This window comes from Ambystoma mexicanum, chromosome 12, assembly GCF_040938575.1.
Source record: "Ambystoma mexicanum isolate Mex_15411 chromosome 12, UKY_AmexF1_1, whole genome shotgun sequence".
Classification (NCBI taxonomy): Eukaryota; Metazoa; Chordata; class Amphibia; order Caudata; family Ambystomatidae; genus Ambystoma; species Ambystoma mexicanum.
The window spans coordinates 122614714-122632314 of NC_090936.1; the positions used below are offsets into that span (position 1 = coordinate 122614714).

Here is a 17601-nt window from a genome sequence, read left to right on the forward strand (position 1 = left end):
TGCTACTCCTAGAAACATTCTTTCATGCTTGTTAAGGTCAGTTTCGCCTCCTATACCCAGCAGGATAAGCTTAGGGTCTCTCGGGATTGTGGTGCCAAGTATTCTGGAGAGGCGGAGTAAACACGCAGTCCAAAACTCCTGCAGCACCCCACATTCCCACAACAAGTGGTAGAAGGTGCCCTCCGCCCTTTTGCATCGACTGCATTCTGGGTTGCCATCCCCACCCCAACTGGCCATTTGCATTCTGGAGTAGTAGGACCTGTGTAGGATTCGGAGCTGAATCAGCCGGAGTTTGGCATCAATCCCGATTTCCCTCGGGGACATCAGGGCTTCCACCCACTCCTCCGCCTCTAGTGGCCCCAGGTCCTGTTCCCATTAGCCCTGAGGTTGTCAAGCTCCCTGGATCCAAAGGAGTTAATTACCTGATAGAGGGTGGAGGTTACCTTGTAGGGGATGGGAAGTGGGAGTATGTTAGTTTCCAAGGGAGAGCAGGCGGGTATATCGGCCAGGTTCGGGAGTTGGGTATTAATGGCGTGTGTGAGCTGGAGGTATCTGAAGCGGTCCATGGGTGACAGCCCGTGTCTCGTTCGCAGGGTTTCAAAGTCTATCATTCGCCCCTCCTGGACAATGTCCGCCAGTGTGGATATCCCTTTCCTCTCCCAGGTTTCAAAGTGGCCCATTTTTTGTATTTCGGGAAGGTGTGCATTACGCCAGAGGGGTTGGATCAGGGTTGGCCTCTCTTCCCAGCCTAAGTATCTATGTATCTCCCTCCACACTCGCTGTATGTGACGGGACCCGGTCGGCGCTGCTCTTAGGTTCCTTGGGCTATCGTATAGTATGTGCAAGGGGGATGGCAGGCCAGTGACCCCTGTCTCCACACGGATATGTGGTAGCAGCGGGTCTCCGTGTAGCCATTCATTTGCCACTCCCGCTTGTGCCGCCCAATAGTATGTGCGAATGTTGGGCAGTCCTATACCCCCATCCCACACAGAGCGGTAGAGCGTTTTTAGGGCAATGCGCGGCTGTTTTCCTCCCCAGAGAAGTGTGCGGAGGGTCCGGTTTATATCTGCGAATATTGTGGCCGGGATGGGGAGCGGGGCATTTTGGAGGACGTACAGAAATCTCGGGAGTGCCAGCATCTTAAAAAGTGCCGCCCTCCCGAGTAATGAAAGTGGGAGGGAGTGCCAGTGGGCGACATCGTTCTCCAGTTTTTCCATTATCGGGTGCAGGTTCAGTTTGGGGAAGTCCTCCTGTGTCTTGTTAATTCGTATGCCTAGGTAGGTGAAGCCCAGAATTGAAACGGGGTATGGACAGGGATCTGGGATTGCTTCCTCCCCTCCCTGTACTGGGAAGTAGATTGTTTTCTGTGTGTTGACTCGGAGTCCCATGAAGTGTTGGTATTCCTCCAGGGTTCTGGTCACAATCGGCAGGAGATTATTGGGTTGCTCAAATATATCAAAAGGTCATCCGCGTACAGCGAGACCTGTTCCTCCCCGCCCCGTGGCCAGGCGAATCCGGTCCATCGTGTATCAGTTCTCAACCGGATTGCCAAAGGCTCAATGGCGAGGATAAACAGCAGGGGAGAGAAGGGGCATCCCTGCCTGGTCCCCCTACTCAGCTGGAATGTGGCGGATGATTTCCCATTGACTCTTACAGAGGCCTCGGGGAGGGAGTAAAGGAGTTTAACCCATGACATGAAGTATTGTCCAAAGCCCATGCGTTCCATTATGGCCCACAGGGCATCCCATCTCACTGTATCGAAAGCCTTCTCAAAGTCCACCGCCAGGAGGGCCAGTGGGGACGGGATCTCTTCAGCTCGATCGAGGGCAATGTGGACCCTGCGGAGATTCATTCGTGTGGACTTGCCGGGCATAAATCCACACTGATCTGGGTGAGTTAGAGATCCAATCACCCCCAGCAGTCTATTGGCGAGGACTCTGGCTAGCGTTTTGGCCTCCCCATTTATTAAAGAAATGGGCCTGTATGAGGCGCAGTGCTCCGGGGGTTTCCCTGCTTTGGGGATCACCACTATTGTCGTTTTTCGGAGGTCTGGGGGGAGGGTGCCCTGTTCTCTGCTATGGAGGAACATATCGTGCATATGTTTCGTTGTCGTTGCGCTCAGTTTTTTCCACAGTTCTACCGGGAACCCGTTCGGACCAGGGGTCTTCCCCGTCTGTAGTTGTGAAAGGGCTTCCCCTACCTCATCTTCGGTGATGGCAGTGTCTAACTGTTCTGTCTGGAGTTCAGAAAGGGAGGGGATCGTGATTGCGTCCAGAAAGTTTGGGACGTTTGTTGTGGGGTCTCGTATTTGTGGGGAGTATAGTTCTCTGTAGTAGTTTGCAAATTCCCCCGCGATCTCAGCGTCCCCCGTTAGTAAGTCCCCGCCCTGGGTTTGGATGGCCCGTACTTGTCCTTTGCTCTGCTCCCTACGTTCCAGCCAGGCTAGTGTTTTGGTGGCTTTGTCTCCTCTCTCGTATATCTGGCTCCGGGCCAGCCAGTGGGCGGTTCGGGCATTAGCTAAGGCCCTGTCTTTCAGGATTGTTTGGGCTGTTACCAAGGCCTCATGTGCCTCCTGGGTTCCCTCTTCGAGGAATTGCTCCTCCCGCCTAGTTACCTGGGCTTCTGCTTCGGAGATTGCCTCGCTATGTTGTTTGCGGTGAGCTGCCACCAAGGATATTGCTTCCCCCCGTATGACGGTCTTGTATGCCTCCCACCTTGTTATTGGGCAGTCCACTGCCTCCACATTTAAGTCAAAGTATTCCGATGTCTTATTTGCGAGCCCTTCCAGTATTTCGGGTATCCCTAAATAATAGGTGTTTAGGCGCCAGGTGGGTTCTTGTTTTGCTGATAAGCCCTTGAGTTTTACCAATAGGGGGGAGTGGTCAGCGATCCCTCTCGCCAGGAATTCTGCGGACAATAGTCGATGGCCCATATTCATTGGGGTGACGATATAATCGAGTCTGGATAGGAACCGGTGTGCGTTGGAGTAGAACGAGTAGCCCCGATCCATTGGATGGGCTGCCCTCCATGTGTCAGATAGCCCCATAGCTTCTGCAAAGGTGTGGAGTTTGGTCGGGATGTCCGCCTCTCTGCTGCCCACGTGTGTTCTGTCCCGGGCTGTCTCCATGACCTCATTGAAATCCCCCCCATAGCCCATGAGTCTGCCCGTTCTTCTAGTATTATATCCTGGAGCTCGGCAAGGAGTTCCGCTGTAAGCGTGGGAGGTGCATACACTGCCACGAGGCCCCAAGTCTCCCCCCGCAGTTCACCCAGTACCATCACAAACCTGCCCCGAGGGTCTGCTTTGACTTTCCTTGTGTTAAACGGAAATCTTTTATGCAAGAGGATCATGACTCCCCTAGAGCCTCTGGAGAACCCAGTGAGGTATGTGTGCGGGTAATTTGATTTCCTAAAGAGCCCACAGTTGGTACCGATCAGGTGGGTTTCTGTTATGAATGCAATGTCTGGGGAATGGCGGTTAAGGTATTGGAGTACCAGTTTACGCTTTATGCCCGACCCCAGGCCGTTCACGTTCCAGGTCAACAGAGATATTTGTCTCTTTTGTGTTATATCGGCGTGGGGCTTGGTTTGGGGTCACATGGAAGGATGCAGAGTGGTTCCCGTGCTCCTATCTTGTCGGCCGTTCTGAGGTGTAACTGACGCCTGAGCCCTTCTGCCGTGCTTATTTGATGATCTATTTTGTGTACTTCATGTGCAAACTCTAGAACCCCAACCTGTGAACCGTAGGCCATGTCCGTGCAGGTGGGTATGTGCTGGCCAGTGGTGGGGACGTGTCGGTCCCTCTCATATCTTGTGCAAGGATTTCTTTGAACTTCTGTTTTGCTGCCCACTATTGCTGGTAGTTGTGACATGAGGCCTGTCTCTTCCTTCTCCAAAAACCCCGAACTCCCCCCACCCTGCACTTCCCCCCAACCTGAAGTACCTGTTCCCCTAACCATTTAAACTACTAAAGAGGCGAAGGCCCCAACTCGGAGGCGGGGGGGGGTCAGGAGGACCCTACCCCGCAACTCGTGTGGTTCAAGATAACCACTGAACTTAAAGTAGAGCTAACAGTGAAGAGTCCCTCTCAGGGGGCGCAGGGGTGGTAGTTGTTCACCTCCCCTACAACCCGTCTAGGGCCGCCGGTTGAAAGGATCTCATACTGTTTCCTTATTCCTGTCCCTCAGCAGTTGCACATTTTCAGGTGTGTCCCATGTCGATCGGGGGTCCGAGTTCTCCCGCTTCCCCACGTGGTGGGATGACCTGTCCAGTAGGGCGGTTGTTGTCTCCATCGTTCCTGCGGGGTGTGTTTCCATCCGGTCTATTCGGGCATGGAGTAGAGAGGACCTGTGTTTCTAACCACTCCCAGGCCTCGCGGGGAGTGTAGAACACTTGGACCTTGCCGTTGTAGTACACTTTGAATGTTGCCGGAAAGAAGAGTGCATATTTGATGCCCAGGGGTGACAGTTTCGTTTTGATGGAGTCGTAAGATTGTCGCGACTTCTGGACCTCTCTCGTGTAGTCGGGGAAGAGCCCGATTCGGTTACCATTGTAAGTGATGGGGCCGGTCGCCCTTGCCATGTGCAGTAGTGTGTCCCGGTCCCTGTAGTTCATGAGTTTTGCGATCACCGTTCGTGGGGGGGCCCCCGGAACTGGTCTGCCCGTCGGAACTCTGTGTGCTCTTTCTATTGAGAAGAATTTAGAGAGCTGCTTGGGAGCCATCAAGTCTGCTAGCCAGTGTTCCAGAAAGAGCTCCATGGAGGGCCCCTCCTCTTTCTCGGGAAGGCCGAGTATGCGGAGGTTGTTCCGACGGGACCTACCCTCACTATCTTCGGCTCTGTTTTCCAGCGTGGTGATTTTCCGTTCCATTTGTTCAACGCGGCCTCCCAGGTTTTTAACCGTGTCCTCGGTGTCTGATATTCGTTGCTCTGCTTCCCCAACCCTGGTAGTGAGGATCCTTAAGTCTTGCCTCACAAAGGACACCTCGGAGGCCAACCCGTCTATTTTGGTCTCTACCGAGGCTCTGGAGTCGTTGATTGCAGCCATGATGTCGGTAAGGGACAGCGTTTGGGCCGCACCCCCCTTCGTAGCCTCATTATCCACCCCACTAATTGGGTCCGGGAGAGCCGCCAGGGTGCTCATCGTGTATTTGTCTATTTTGTTTTGGGTCGTTCCCCTGCGGGGCTGATCCTTTCCCATTTTAACCCTATGGGGCGGCTCTGGGTGCGGGTGTGTCTCCTTGGGGCAGAGGTTCCTCCTGGGTGGTCCTCAGCCCTTCGATCCGTTCCTGTGGCCTCCTGTGGGCTGTCGGTTGGTGGCCTTATCCCTGTTTGCGCCGTGCTGCTTTGCCCCTTGTCGGGCCTTGGCCTGAGCAGTCTGGTACTATGTCCCATATAGCCCAGCCCTGGGCACGCTTTGTCGTGTGGCTCCAGGGGTAGGGGAGGGGGGTGATTATGCAGGCGGAGGGTGGCGTTGGTCTTATGTACCGAGCTGGCAAGTCTGTGCCTGGGGGTGAATCCTTAGTTTCCTTCCCAGTGCGTGGCGGGTGCTTTTTGGGTTGCTCGACCGTTGGCAGGGGACCTCAATTTTGTAGCGCCTGGGGCAGTCACCCAGCAGGTCCGCTCCGACCGCTGGTAATTTGTCCCCGCTGCCGGCCGCCCCCAAGATTTCACCTCCCCCCCTCCAGCCGCCGCGCGTGCCTCCCCCGCACTCGATGTTCTCCCTCGAGCCAGGCGGCCCGCGCATAGCGGGGGCCGGGGAGGGAGAGCCCACACGGGTGCCGTGCCGGGGGGAGGGGGGAGGAGGCAGCCCCAGGTCTAGTGGGTGTCCCTCGGTACCGGCTGGTCCGGTGGTTGCGGCTGGCAGCGGCTACAGCGGAGGCCCGGGGGGGGGGGGGCAGGCGGGGGGAAGTGTTCACCTCTCACTTCGCTGGGCGATGACTCCGGTCCCGCGAGCCTCGGGGGGGGGGGGGGCGAGCCCGCAGCGATCTCCGATGTGCCAGACGCGTCTTCAGCGAGGCTTCGTCGGTCGCAGTTGGTGTTTACGTCGACTCACTCACGCGGCTTGCCTCGCGGCCCTGCGGCCCTGGCCGGGCTTTCACATGGTGCGGGAGGCTCAGGCAGGTCCGATTTTCGTCCGGATTTCTCGGAGGGGATGCTGGTGCGTTCCCCTACCGTGGTATGTGGTGCAGGTCAGCAAAAGATCCGAAGAAACGGCAGAATTACTAAGGATTTAGGCGGCCCTGGCGGAGCGACGTGAAGCTAGGTCTTCATTCGGCGCCCCCTGGTGGCCGACCTCCTCATGAACATTATTTAACTTGGTGTGTGACATTCTGTACTCTTTGTGTCTCTGAATGTATATAACCATGCAGGACCTTTTGGGCGCGTGTGCGTGTGCGTGTGTGTGTGTGTGTGTGTGTGTGTGTGCATCTGTAAATGACATGTCTTAATAATAAGTCTTGGTTTGAGTGTTCTATCCCAAAGTCGGCGGTCTGCAACCTTTGACTCTCCAAATGCTTTGGACTACAACACCCATTAGCTCTATTCATGCGTGTTAATGGTGTGGGGTCATGGTAGTTGTAGTCCAAAATATCAGGAGAGTCGCAGGTTGCACACCCCGACCCTAGGTTCCAAGTGTGACCACTACTTTAGTTACACCTTAAATCATAGGGGTGAAGGATGCCCAGGATTTTTGTCCTGCATGTCTTCTCCCTACCTGTGCCTTTGTGCCTGTGACTACCTACTGTATCTGGATAGCCTTGCTTCCTAAGGGCTGCCATGCAGCAGGCCCCCAGCACCTCGTCATTCAGCTTCGTTCCACCAGGGCATGCAGCAGGGGTCTGCTGACTCTCCTTTCTGCCTGGTTCCTACCAGGCCAGGGCTCTTATCACCCCGGATTTCGGATGGCCACAGCCTTCAGGATGGCTAGCTCTACACATGTTTTACCCATCTCCTTCGTCTGCAGATGCTTTCCGCATCTCTCACACAGGTGAAATCTTCTCTGTCCGTGTGCTTTTTGTGACCTAACACATTTAGACATTTATAACGAAGTTCCCTTCCACACCGGCTTGATCTTGGCTTATTTTAGGCTTTGCAGGTGGTGTTAGGGACCATTGTTACTGCTTTGCACAGTGCATTGTATCTCAGAGTGTGCCTTAGCGACTGCATTTCAATTTTTGGGAACCTCATTGAAGAGACCAGGGAACCTCTTGACTTCCAGTTTGGGTGTGCATCACCAGGACCTTTGCTAATGTTATCACCATCCTGGCTCGTTGTCTTCTGCGACACTCTTCTTTGCCACACCTTTTGTGTCACACTACTTGTTGGCTGCTTTCTTCCTCTCGCTGAAGCAACAAAGGGACTCCTCCAATGCACACATTTTGAGGCCCTGTGTATGTGTGTGTAACTGCAGGTTCTTGCTCAGTGTTTTACCCCTTGGTTCCAAGGGTGATGGTTGCTTCAGTTACATCTGAGGGATGAAGGATTCTGGCTATTTCGGTCCTGCTTGTCTTATTCCTGCTGGTGCCTGTATCCTGTATCCTGTATCTCGGCCACCTACCCTGGACCTCCTGTCTGCCTTGGCTTACTTCTTTATTCATCATAGCACAATGCCAACGCCTTCGTAGTCAAGTAAATTAGAATGGAGGTTTTGACCAGTTTAAAGGGGTTTCCGAAATGCCAAACACATACCGAGGCATCAGCCCCTTTTACCTTTAACGGAATGATTGTGCCTCTGGTTGTTCCCGTTTCAGGCCTGAAGTTTTTCTTTAACTAGCTGTTCCCTGTCTGATTGTAAGCAAGAATCCTGGAGAATCTATTCACATCCATTTAAATGCAATATTGGGGTTCAGAATTGCTCACAATGCCCCTGTGGGATCTTTACCACCCCCCAAATGTTCAAAGTCAATTAAGGAACAGTTAGCTGTGCCCCAGATCCTTTCCTTTCATTCAAGGTAAAAAACAATCTCCTTTAGAAAGTGAGGTGAGGTCAGGTCAGTACTGATGCTCCGTGAGGATGCATACAGGCCAACAATGGCGATCATGAAGCATGTTGCCGAGGTGCCCTCATGCAAAGAAAGTGAGGTCCTAGACATTTAGTTTATTGCCTGGAACGTGGATTTCCAGATGGATCATTTTCATCACTTTAGGCTCCACTTTCTAGGGTCCATGGTGGGTAGTGATGCAGTAGTGGTCAGTGACGCCTAGTGAAGGACCCAGGCATACACCTTGGCATATTCCAGCAAAGCCTGGCAGTATCCTGGCATATTGGCTTCTCCCTATATCTGTCCAGCCCCCTTCCCTACGGGGATGGTATTCAGTGAACGGGGAACCATGTGAGGCAATGGCTCTAGGCACAGTGTGTGGTGTATTCCTCGGCCATAGGTTTTAAGGTGGACGTTTTTTCAGAAGGGAACAGTGCACCTGTTGGCGCGAAATGCATCCGCAGCGGGCGATTGATACCTGCCCAATGGCAGACCATAGATAACACGATTATTTTAGGAGCTCCTGTGCAGAACTTTATGTAAACCTGTGGGCACTTGCCAGCTTACTATTTTCAGAACATTTGCTGTGAAGTGCATCCTTTGGCCGATTTGGTCCAACATTCTGATTTTGTGGGGTAACTTTAGAATGTGATATATTTTATAATGCCCATTTGTATTATTTAATGAAAACCGTATAATTTTAATATTGGATTTATCCTTGTTTTCATCCCGTACTTATATACCGAAACTGGTGAAATAATGTATCTTGACTGACTGATTTTCAAATGTGTACAGAGAGGAATGCTACCATGTAGCAGCAGTGGTCTGACCCAGGAGTGACACACCGGGGGGGGTCAAAGAACGTCTATATGTTACAACAAAGCAAGGTCCTGGTGCATCAAAAGGTTGGCCCATATAACAATAAGTGAATTAGAATTATTTTTCTGGTCCAAACCCTAAATAGCTAGTGTCATTTGTACATATTATATGCGGTTAGAAGTCAAAGTCATTCCTTCACAAATGAGACATAAACATTCTTGAAAGTGCAAAGTAAAAATGTTTTTATGTCAAGAAAAACAAATAAAAATAACATACATGGTGAGGTCTAACATGTAAAGACATATAAAATCAGTAATATAAATGGTACATACAAATTATTTGGTATAGATTCATTAACAGAATGAGAACACTAAATGAGAAACATTAACATAAATTTGTTCTTCATCACTTTTAGATAACAAATGAAATCTGAACAAATGAAAGTATAAAATTGAAACTTATTGTTGTACAGTTGTAATGAAACAAATAAATTAGTTATTTTTATATCCCCAATAAAATTTTTGTTTTTATATATTGGGATTGGGTCTGCCTACGCATCAGGGGGAAAAAAAGGAAGTAACAAAAGCAAATTGACAAGAAGGGAGCTTTATAGACAAAGTATCCATGTCCTTCGAAATGGTGGTTTACAAACAAGAAAAGGTCCTAGATGTCACAGTATAGTGTGATGGACCTTGTATCCCCTCTGGTTAGCAATGCGTTTCGGCGGTACAGACTTCAAAGGAATAATGATCTGCATACCTGGAGAGAATACTCCGCCTTCATCAGGGCAATAAATAGCAGGACCCTGTATTTGTGAAAAGGAGGAGAGCCAGTTAAATGAAGAGAAAAAGACAGGATGTAAAAGTGTTGTACAGAATTGTAAGAACAAGTGAAGGGTAACAAATTTGTACATCAAAAATCCGCATATAGACTAGAGTGTCATGCTAGAATATGGGCAGAGCAGAAGACATTGGCCTTGTCTGCCTTTTTTCTCACATTAGCAGGTCTACATGTTTATAAAGGTGAGGAGTCCTCAGATAATACTGATGGTCCTACCTCTCCTAAAAACACAACACGATGCTGGTATTGGGTCCCCTTCGGAAATGCAATGCAAGGGTCTCCGTGCAGACCCGTCCGGCCGGCGGCACACAAGGGGGGAGGGTAGGGGGAAGGAGAGAGGAGGGAGGGAGAGAGAGAACGAAGAGATGGGATGTGATGGAAAAAGGCACTCACCACAATGGGCTTCCATCGATTGAGAGTAATTCTGGAGGGCTAATGTTGTGGAAAAATGTGTCTGTGGAGCACGTGAGGACGGGTGATTTTATTAGATCACAAAGATTTCAAAATGTTCTTCTCAGGATGTTCGTGAAGTACATGGATTCTTGTCGTAGGTCCAATGGACTGACTGTGATATAGGCAGAAAATATGTCTATATTGGAAAAATCAAATAGTAAAGAAAAGAAAGGCTTCAGAACTTTGTACAGCAGTAATAAGTATTGTTCTGCCCTGGGAGCCATAGAAGGCGCATGAATGATTACCTGCTAGGGTGTCTTTGTCGGGGCAGTCTGTCATTGGGTAGACAGAAGATTTGAGAGAGCCCAGAGGAGCGGATGTCCGCCTGAGGGCAACCTTGGTCGGTGCGTCTCAAAGTGGTGATCCCTGGGCGCGTAGCTGTGTGATAGGGCGGGACAGTAAACCAGAGGAGGAAATAAATTATCAAAATTCAACGAAAATATGGGGTCGAATTGGAAGCGTATAATGGAACCCACGTTGTTACCTGTTCAGGGTAGGCAGGATATATCAGGTCTGCTGGTGTTCACATAAAGTGAGGGAGGGCGAAGTCGCGCCTGCACGTCCGACTTCGCGGGTGTTGGCAGCACAAATGCAGGTTGTAGCTGTTAGGTAGCGGTTGTCCGAGCAACCAGGCTATACGTCAGGCAACGATGTGGAGGTCCAAATTGACTCCAGGGGATGGAATATCCAATGAGAGGCCAAAGACCGGCTCACGTGACGGTTGATGTGTACGCTGTGTCAGACCAATGGTGTGGTCAGAGGCCAGGGGGAGTGTCGTACGGCTGGCGCTGGTTGTCAAAACTGCTTGCAACCTGGGAAGCGGGTGATTGAAAGTTTGTTCCAAAGTGACTGATTTTCAAAGCCTAGTAAGTAGTAACGCAATTAAATATTTATATGTCCATCCATCTAGATGCATATTAGTTTGTAGCCCGGACCACACACAGTCTGGCAGCTCCTGGGGCGTGGTGCATCGCCTTGTAAGTTCTAACAGGGATCAACTAGTCTTAAAGTAATTTCACTTCAGAGATTTAGCACCAAAACATTTAGCGTCCACTTTGTGTAATATTAGAACGTTAGAAAAATAAATCTGCTGTTTGATTTTGTGAAGAGCCCAAGAGGTAAACGGTTTGAGTTAAGGGTCTTAAAACTTTGAGAAATAAACATGCGTATTTATCTTCTGACAATGGTCTTCCTCAAATCGCAAAATTTAAATGTACACATTCCTGTCTATTTAGAAGTGTTTTTATTGGAAGTGCCATTTGGTGTTTTGGAACGTTTTAAGTACCAGTGGCCTTTTATTTATGTCTGTTCCCAAAAAAGTTAAAATGAATGTCTGTGATTGACAAAAATATTAACAAAAATGAGTCGCAATGAATGGCCAGGTCTCCGGGAAAGTGCTGTGTAAGAAAGTCTGCATAGTTCAATATGCTAAGTGCAGTACTTTTAAAGGGCAATGCAGTCTCGTAAACTAGTAAAGCATCTTTTCAGAGGGGAGGTCGCGTGTGTACATGATCCAAGGCTGTGAACACAAAGCCGAAATCATTGTGGGGTTGGGACATGACACTTTGAGCAAAGACCAATTCTTATCAGAACAGCAGAAAGTGCTAGTTGGGAGCTTGAAGTGTTTATCATCGCTGATGATTGTGCTGCTTGATAAGTTCAGCTGCACAGTGCAGCGTGGGCACGCCGAATCCCTCAAACTGCTCGCTGTCTCTTCTCAGGTTCTCATTGACTGGATCAACGAAGTGCTGGTGGAAGAAAGGATTATAGTCAAGAGCCTGGAAGAAGACCTCTACGATGGGCAGGTGTTGCAGAAGCTCTTGGGTGAGTTGGAACCGTAACATGGCCCTTTTCTTTTGCAGGAGAATCGTTTCTTCTGGCAAGAAACGCGGCTAAATTGCTTTGTTTATAATAATGTCGGCTTGCAAAAGAATTTAAAATGTGTTCACGTTTTATTGGAACGAGACTATGCAGAGGAGATCCGCGGATGGGTGTGGGAGGGGGTAGGGAGGCAGTGAAGGGCCTACATTTGTAGCAGGAAATAATTGCAAAAAGGATAGTGACGGGGCCGCAGGCTGTGTCAAGCAGCTGTTTGGTACCTTTATGCCTACCCATGAACCTCGCCTTACCCCATGCATGTCTACCCACACCCTCCCTCACCGTACCCCTTTCTTATTTGCAGCTACTCTGCCCACGGCTGCCTACCTGACCCTACTTCACACCAGATTTCCCCCACCCCTTCCATGCACACACCCAACCTACTCTACATCTGCCTACCTCTACCCTCACTCAGCCCACCAGACTCACCCCTACTTCCAACTACATGGACCCCTGCCCGCATACCCCATGTCTACTTTACACATCCCACCTTACCCCATGTTTTGCCTACCTTGAACCTGCCTCACACCTTCCTTATCCTATCCTGTAGATGCCTAGGCCTACCCACCCACACATACCCCCCACCCTACCCCATGTCTGTCTACTCATACCATCCCCAGACTATCCCCCAGTATTGATACCTGCCCTAGCCCCACACATGCCAACTCCACATCTGTCCCTCATACCACACCCCTGAATGTTCCCACCCAAGTCTGGCTATTCACACCCTATCACGCACCTGTCCATCTGTGCCCTGACACACACTGATCTACATCTACCCTACCCACCCCTCCCTCCTATATACCCCATGCCCTCCCACACCCATTGTACCCCATTCCTGCCTATCCGCACCCTGCCCTCTACTGTACCTCTACCCACACCTGCCTACCACCACCCTTTCCCAAATCTGCCTACCCCCACCCTGCCCCATGCCTGCCTACTCACACCCTACTGCCTGCCTTTTCTTTATCTGCACCATGCCTGACCCCAATCATCACTACACTACCAAACCACCCACATTTGCCTAACGCTACCCTACTGCGTCTTATTCTACACATCCCTACCTCATAGAAGCTTATGAACAACCTGCCCTACCCTACTTGGACCTATCCTACCATATGTCTGAGAAAAACACACACCTTCCTAACCGCATCCTAACCCACATACGACACGTCGACCTATACACATTCTACCAGATGTTTTCCTACTCAAAGCATTCCTACTTCCACCCCACCCCTCATCCACACCTGCTTACTGCTTCCTGCTCCATGGCCAGGCCCAGGCACAATGCTACTGAACACCTTAATCCACCTGACAAAACCCTACCCAATGCCTGCCTACATGATGCCTGTCCACCCACACCCTCCCTGATGATGATCCCCCTAATCCCTCACACCTGCTTACATCCACACCTGTCTATTCCCTTGCTACCAAACCCTGACTAGAACTACCCACTCCCATGCCTGCCTATCTCCACCCTACTCCATCCTACCCCACCTACCTATGCCCGCCCTGCCTACTCACCCCCTACACCTCACTGTAGACTACCCAGTGCCTGCCTCTCGCCTCACCCGATTCGACACCTGCCTTCCACTGACCTACCTTATGTTTGCAAACCCCTAACCCATGCCTTCTGAGCTTTCACTTCCCTATGCTTTCCCACACAAGACTGTCTACCTTCATCCACACTTGCCTACCTCCATCCTACACTATGCCTGCTGTTACCTCACCATATTCCATGCCCGTATGCCCACACTCTGCCAGACCCACACCTGCACCTGTCCCACCCTGCTACCCCATCCCTGATCCTGCTTACTCTTGCTCATCCGACCTAGATCTCCCCTGCCTAACCTCGATCCCACACGCCCTCCTAAGTGCACTCTAATCCACCAAGCTCCCCTATCCAGGTTTACCCCTAAAATCGACATAATCACTTCCCTATGTACTGAGAAGAGTCAGTAATGAAACTCAAACACAAGTCAACCATGCCTTTGGTTAAAGACTTTTATTGACAACAGAAGGGTTGGGAAACGGCCTCTCTGACCCTTCTCTAAGAGGAGTTTCCCTACCTAAAGCCAAACGGTAGGGATCTGTCTGTTTTAGGATGTCAAAATCAGAACTGTCCTTTGTCCAAATGTTCTAATCTGACCCTCACACTATAAATTAAACTAAAAGGGGAAAAGGGAAATGTCTTTAACCTTGGGTGATTGCACAGCTCCAACACAAATGTTCTCCAAGGTCAAAGCTCCTTGGTTCCAGAGGGTGTTTCCCTTCCCCCTGGATTCTTCTTCAATACAAATGAATCTTGGTCTAACAATTCTTTGTGTCCTTTGTGGTCCACAACGGTACTGTCAATTACAAAGCTACTCAGACTTGTAGTTTCACTTCTTTCAAAAGTTCCTTCTTGTTTAGTAAACACAGTTCCATATCTTTCTCGTGACCTCTTGTACATTTACAACTGCCTTGTATACTCCCCTGCTAGGACATCTGTTGCACTTCTGATTGCCTGGTATACTCTCCTGCCAGGGCTTCTTGTATTCACACACATTTGTAACTGCCTGGTTTACTCGGGTGTGAGGGCTAGATTCACATGGTGTTCCTCTTTTACTTCCGTAGTTGTCCATACCCCTTTTGGTACACTAGCTCTGCTTGATGCATCATTCAATTTGGGTTCACCACATATTTGCATCCCATAGACTCGTAGGTTTATGGGGTTCTAATTTGCAATATGATTTCTTGGTTTTCAACCCGTTGATTTACTTTCTGTTTCTGTAGCTTGAATTGTTATCGTTCATACTTGGCGCGTCGCCAAAAACGTCTCGGGTGGGGCCCCACTAGGCCTGGGTTGACTCACTGGCTCTCCTTGGCATTCTTGGTCCCGTTCGGGCTTACGCTGCAAAGGTGTACCACCTGCTTTCCACTCTGGATTGCTCTTGTCATTTGTCTCCTGCAGATTATTTTCAGTGCACCTGTAGCGATCCAGGTCTTGGTAGGTGAAATGCTGCTTTTTTTGGTTTCTGAAGGCCCAGGAGGCTTCCCGAGGCTCAGAGCATGTCTGTGGCGTGTCCTGTCCTGGCAGTGTTTCTCTGTTCCCTCGCTTGGCTCCACCACACCGGTTCTAAGCTCCACAAGTCTCGCAGAGAGGTGAGAAGAGTTCTCCCAAACAGCAACTTCTAAGTCTTTCCCTTCAGTCTTTAAATGTCCCAAGCACATGGGCATTCCGAAATCAACTAGAATGCTCATTTAGTTTGTGTCTCCTTTTGCTCTGCATTGTTCTTTACCTATTGCTCATCGCAGTGTTTTGGTGATTGTGGGAAAAGGGGTCCATTGATGTTGATTTATGCAGATTACTTGGAAAATCACTTTCAACAGTTAATGAAGGATGCCATTTCTATATGGTGGATACTTGAAGCTAAAAAAGGTGGTCTTGGAGATGGAAGTTTGGCCTATAGGGTTTTGGGAAAGGGTTTATCTATTTTCTCTAAAAGGTGGTGTAGATGTATGACAACAAGCCATGAGGGTATTGGGTTTCCAGTGGTCTTTTTCATGGGCAAATGGGGGATACCATGGCTCATCCAATGAAGCCCTGAAGTCTCTCTGTAGGCTAGCTCCTCCCATGTGATCCTCCCTCATATAGCTCCCAGGGTCAGGATCTGTTAGCAGCTGCTGTCCCCGGGCCACATGGGAGGAGGTTACCACCGGGAGATCGGTGATGGCTCCATTGGATTCATCACAATAAAGACTCTTTACTCCAGAGGGTGGTTGCTTTCCTCTGGATAACTCTTCAGTACAAAACATTCTTCAAACAGTTCCTTGTGTTTTTCTTGGTCTACAACGACAGTCACACAAAAAGCTCATTTAGTTTAGTATTGCTTTCAGAATTCCTGGTTTCCTTTGCTACCAGGATTTTGCTCCTTCTTGTCTGGTCAACACAGTTGATATTCCTCCTTTGTACTTACTGTATCCACACACTTGCAATTGCCTGGTATACTCTCCTGCCCGGGCTTCTTATGTGTACCTACTTGTAATTGCCTGGTATACTCTGACAGGGCTTCGTGTATTCACACAGTGTTTCTATCCGCTTCCACAGTTGTACATTTACTTTGTTGCATAATATAGCCTCTTGATATATTATTTGATTTGGGTTCCCCATGTATTTGCATTCCATGCATTTTGGAATTCATTTTCCCTTTTCACAATGAGTCTGTTCGTTTTCTCTCGTTCTGTTTACTATTATTCGCATTTGGCTCAGTCGCTGATACGCCCGGTGTCCCCGCTATTCTTGGGTTGACTCCCTGGCTCTTGTTGGTGTTTTCGGTCTCGCTCGTGGTCAACCGGTGAAGGTACGTCAAAGGCGTTCCTCTTGTGACTGCTTTTTCTTTGTTCTCCAATTTCTCATGCTTTCTCTTCAGCACACCCACTTTGCTCCAGCCTCCAGTAAGTAAAACACTTCTTTCTGTGGTTCGCGAATGCCCAGGAGTCTCACCCGCTCCTGGCGTTTCTTCAGCGTGTCCTGTTCTTGCAGTGTGTCTTCTTCTTGGATGATGAGCCACCTCGCTCCAGCGCGCCTGTCTGAGCCTTTCGTTCTTCAAACTTCACAGAGGGGTGAATCTTTCTCTCGCCAACAGCAGCCTCTTACACTCTGCTTTTGTTCTTTACATTTCCCGGGCACAGGTGTTTGCAAGCTACAACTAGAACGCTCGCTGGGCTCGTGGCTTCTTCCGCTCTGCACTGCTCTTTCCCTCTTTTTCGACCCAGTATTTGGGTGATTCTTGCAAAAGTCCATTGTTGATGGTTGCTTTGAAAGGCTTGCATAATCACTTTCAATAGTGGTAAATGGTAAACCAGTTCTGGATCATTGAGAAATGGAACTGGAGAAGGCAGTCTTGCAAGTTTCACATGTTAGACCAAAGTTGGAAGTTTGGTCTATTTGATTTGGGAAATGTTTTCCCTATTCGTCCAAGGGGGAGGTGTAGACTTATGACAATAGGCCATGAGGGTATTGGAGGATTATTTTCAAGGGCAAATGGGGATAGCATGTCTCAACCAATGAAGCCATGACATCTCCCTGGAAGTTGTCTCCTCCCCTGTGATCTTCCCTCATATAGCCGTCCCCAGAGTCCGGATCAGGTAGCGGCTGCTGTCCCCTGGCCGCATGGGAGGTGGTCACCGCTGGGGAGATCAGTGATGACTCCATCAAATTCATCACAGTATTTATAAGGGTTCTATGCAAGTCTTAAAATTGGTGTCGGCAGACACACAATGTTAGTCATAAAAATAGTACAAATACTTGCATACACCACAGCAAAATTCTATTTTTTTTAGATCTACTATTAATGTTATGTGCCTGTAAGCAATAACTTGTAGGCGTGCAATAAACCACTGCAAGTGCCCAAACTATTAGTTTTGTAATGCTTTTTTCTATTTGTGTAGTTTCATTACTATTTGAACGAACTACATTAAACAGTACATTATATTTTATTTCACCAAATGAAATCTAAAATTTTTACAAACGAAATCTGTGCATACTAAATAATTGCATGGAACTGTTGGAACTGGAGATTTTGGTCTTTAGTTTTTGTTAAGTTATAGGACTTTGGCGCGTATTCTATCCTTCCTGCCAGTGTTAT

At 49.3% G+C, this 17601-nt stretch overlaps 1 protein-coding gene across 3 annotated transcripts in view; it reads left to right on the top strand.

Moving 5' to 3' along the window:
- The window catches only part of PARVB (parvin beta), a 533348-nt gene that overhangs the window by 207304 nt on the left and 308443 nt on the right, over positions 1–17601 (top strand). For all 3 annotated transcript variants that reach the window (XM_069628141.1, XM_069628143.1, XM_069628144.1), the window contains exon 4: positions 11815–11917. In XM_069628141.1, coding sequence (XP_069484242.1) covers positions 11815–11917 — 103 coding nt within the window. The remainder of the gene's footprint in view (positions 1–11814; positions 11918–17601) is intronic.